The 4,084-nt window shown below is 39.0% G+C and overlaps 1 protein-coding gene across 1 annotated transcript in view; it reads left to right on the forward strand.

The window, feature by feature from the left end:
- Window positions 1–3,354, forward strand: part of vamp1a (vesicle associated membrane protein 1a) — a 7,635-nt gene extending 4,281 nt beyond the window's left edge. The window contains exons 4-5 of the mRNA XM_032535061.1: window positions 1,923–1,974; window positions 2,399–3,354. Coding sequence (XP_032390952.1) covers window positions 1,923–1,974; window positions 2,399–2,415 — 69 coding nt within the window. The 3' untranslated portion in view covers window positions 2,416–3,354. The remainder of the gene's footprint in view (window positions 1–1,922; window positions 1,975–2,398) is intronic.
- The last annotated feature ends 730 nt before the right edge of the window (window positions 3,355–4,084 follow it).

The raw sequence follows: 4,084 nt of genomic DNA on the forward strand, positions 1-4,084 counted from the left end.
TATTATATGGCTCCCATCATGCATCAGTGCTTAAAAAGACTTCTCCATCCTCAGCATGATATGACTAACATCATGCATCAGTACTTCAAAAAGCTCTCCATCCCTCAGAGTATGTGGCATACATGTACTATATTCAGTATTTTCTTATTATTTAAAACACATTTCAGTTAAAGTCCCATAAGTTTCCATCTGGCTACCAAACTAAATCAGGATCCAGCATCAGTTCGTTTCCAGCGCTCCGTCTCTGACGGACACACGGCCGCCAGTTTCCAGATCATCAATCACACGCGGCGTTTCTGAGAGTAGGATTAAAGGAGAATGTGACTCACCACGACCAGGAAGTCAGGACAGAAACCAAATCTGGATACGGGGACAGTTGGGATAAAAAGCCATCTGGGATTTGGATGTAACTCCACCCACCCAACACACAACCCACACACCACACACACCCACACCCCACACACACAAAACACACACACACGACAAAACAAAACAACTGTATTTGTTATCAACGGCCTCACCCCCTTGACCAAAAACATCTTGTTTCTGACCTCAGACCTCAAAAATTAAAGTTTCATCAAGCTGTTAAGACCTTCCACAAAGCATGCAAAACCGCGTCTCTCACCCACACTCACACACAAACACAACACACACCCCACACAACACACCCACACACACACACACACACACACACACACACACACACACACACACACACACACACACACAGCCTTGCATATTGCATCCAACAAAAATCACTAAAACAAGACTCGCTGTCTCGAAAGACAAAACATACATTTTCAATTTCAATCATTCCGTTTTATTCATGGTGTTAAACCACAACTAACGGGATCTCCCTTTACAGAGAGATCAGGTCTAGACCACACTCTATAATTTACCAACGAGTCTAAAATCAACTACACGGACACAATTGGTGACACTTTATTTTACATGCTTATTTAATATCAAACGTAAGATTTCCATTTCTGGTTTGACTATAAAGCAGCTCGAGGCTCTGTATAAATACTGTGTATAAGTACTGTGTATAAATACTGTGATTGTCAAGACGCTCAACCCACAGAGATATGCACACAGCCCGTATTCAGAAACCGTGATTTTAACCCTCCCATTGTCCTCCAGTCAAATTTGAGCCCTTTTAGAAAAGTCTCTATGAGAAATATGGGTTTCTTTTTAACCAAATTACCACAGAAAATGACAGATTTCATGCAACGCTCTTTTGCAAATTCAATCACTTTCATTGAGTTTCGGGTGTAAATTGAAACGGTTTCAAATCAGAATCCTGATTAAAATCATCCACTCAACATACGCTCCTCTGATCTTAACTATTAGTCGAAATAATTCATAATTTCTGCTTTATTAACTCAGGTTAACAAGGGTTATTGATCATGAATTCCAAAAAGCAGTGTAAAACTAGTGGTAGTAAGGTGGTGGTAGTGAAATAAAAATAAAATAATATATATATATATATATATATATATATATAGGTATAAAGTGCAGTTACAGTCGTTCCCCGGCTGTGATGACACTGCAGAGACTAAGAGAGTGCAGATGCACCAGACTCGGAAAAGCTGACCAATCAGAGCAGACTGGGCTTCTTTCAGGAGTGGGTCTTAAAGAGACAGGCGCTAAAACGGAGTGTTTCAGGCAGAAGGGGAATACATACATATTCAGATGGACTGTATGTGAAAAATAATGTCTTTTTTGAACATGTAAGCATGTAAACATGCTTTTGTAGCACCCAAAATAGAAGGATGAACCCTGAACATGAGCATGATACGGGACCTTTAATTTCCTAGTAAATTTCATGGATTTCAGTTTTTGCTGATTTCAGAAATTAAATGTCTTCAAAGGATAATTTCACCCATTCTTTTTTAAGTGAATTTTTTTTATTTTTTTTCCAGATGATGATCATCATGGCAGTTATAGGTGTTATATGTTGTGGAGTCATCTTCTGTAAGTAATCAAACACACACACACACACACACACACACACACACACACACACACACACACACACAAAACACACCACACACACCACACACCTAGCATATTGTATCCAACAAAAATCACTAAAACAACAAACTCGCTGTCTCGGGTGATAAAACATCAATTTTCATTTTAATCATTAAATTAACACAACACACACACATTTTTTAGTATTTTCTCTTTTCTGCTTTTTTGTGTGTAATGTTTTAATTGTTAGATTAGTTGTTTTGTGAGTTTTCTTTCTAATATGATTTACTGAAGACGTTTTCTTTTATCTGACTCAGTGTGGTTGTTCCATATTAGGGCCACTGTGTGTAAATAAATTAAAAAATAATAATGAAATGACTTCTGAACTCACTCGGACACGAACTCCTCGGCTCTCCCTCCTCAGTGTACTTCTTCTACTGAGCTGGTCTTCAGGGATGGACACGCACGAGTCGCCGGACCGGAGTCTGCACCTGCACCCCCGCCGCCGCCGCCGCCGCCACCTCTCCTGCTCTTCATCCTCCTCTTCCTCAGATAAAACCCTCCATGCTCGGTCTGTGATGTGCTCCAGTGCCTCCTTTTCTTCTCTGCTCCTGTTGGGAAAACGTCTCCTGGGTGGGCGCAATATCTATTTTTGGGTTCCCTGCATCGGGACAGCTTACTACATTAGGAGTTAAGTTAAGAAAAAGTCAACTAAAAGGGACTTTTTCCTTCCTTTGGGTGCTGTGTCAAAGAGGAAGTCACATTTCTTGCAGCCAAACAGAAAGGCCGTTACTAAATCCTACACACTGCTCCTTTAAGCAAATTAATGATTGTAGTTACTATTTATGTTTTGACAGTGTTCAACATTAATCTGGTTCTAAATCTATCGACAGCGAACTATAACATCACTAAACAGTATTTAAACCCTAGTTAATGGTTTCCTGTTTCTTTTCCTATCTCTCCAGCTGTGTTGTATTAGTCCGGTATTGTTGAGGACAGCTGCCCCCTGTCTGTCAGTATTGGTACTGCTGCTGATTTATTACTGTAACAGTTGTGCTGCAGGAACCTGGTCCTGGTTTTATTTCCATCATCCTGAACCAACCTGACTTGTGTTTTGTGTGTTTCAGCTGCGGTTCGAGTGTTTCCGTGTTCTGCTTGAATGAGAACTCCTCTGTATAGTTTTGAGGCATTTTTATGAATGAAAACAGTGAGACTGTAGACTGCAGATATTAGAAGGTTTTGGTTTTTGAACTAAAAGAGAAATAATGTGATTAGGTGTTGGGATATCAAAGGAGGAGTGACATTTAAAGAGTACAAGGAAGGTTGTTTTGATTTTTTTCTGGCCTGGAATTTCAAATAAATTCATGTTTGCAACAGAAATGTGGTCTTCGTGCCATGATTTATTTGGAAAAGTCGTTCCATTTTTACCCAAGAGCTCTCCACACGTTGCTATTGTCATGGTATTGTCTTTATCTGCGTCTAGTGGTGACAAATATGAACAGGATGGCATAGGTAGTACAGGCAAAAACCAGGGGTGCACCGGCAGTCCCAATGAGTAGAGGAAAGTTAAAGGAAAAAGGAAGAAAACGAGAAAATTGGTGGGAAATAGGCTACGAAATGTTGGGAAAAGCAATAAGACGATGAAAAAAGGTAAACACTTTGGAGAAAAGAGACAAAAAGACACAAAACAACAATGAAAAATGGTAAATACTGTTAAGAAAAGAGACAAAAGACACAAAAAACAATGAAAAAAGGTAAATACTGTGAAGAAAAGAGACAAAAGGCCCAAAAACAATGAAAAAAGGTAAATACTGTGAAGAAAAGAGACAAAGGCCCAAAAACAATGAAAAAAGGTAAATACTGTGAAGAAAAGAGACAAAAAGACACAAAAAACAATGAAAAAAGCAACCAAAACCTTCAACCTTCATGTGGCAAAAGCCTAAAAAACAACAACAAAAAGGTTTAAAAGAAAACACCAAAATCTTCAAAAAAAGAGCAACAAAAAAACTGGTTCCATGGGAAAGTTTTCGGAAATTTACCCAAAAATATCTATGTCTTTCCGACCCCTAGAAATAAAAAAGTTAACCCTAATGTTGTCCTCGAGTCAAAT

This window comes from Etheostoma spectabile, chromosome 14, assembly GCF_008692095.1.
Source record: "Etheostoma spectabile isolate EspeVRDwgs_2016 chromosome 14, UIUC_Espe_1.0, whole genome shotgun sequence".
Classification (NCBI taxonomy): domain Eukaryota; kingdom Metazoa; phylum Chordata; class Actinopteri; order Perciformes; family Percidae; genus Etheostoma; species Etheostoma spectabile.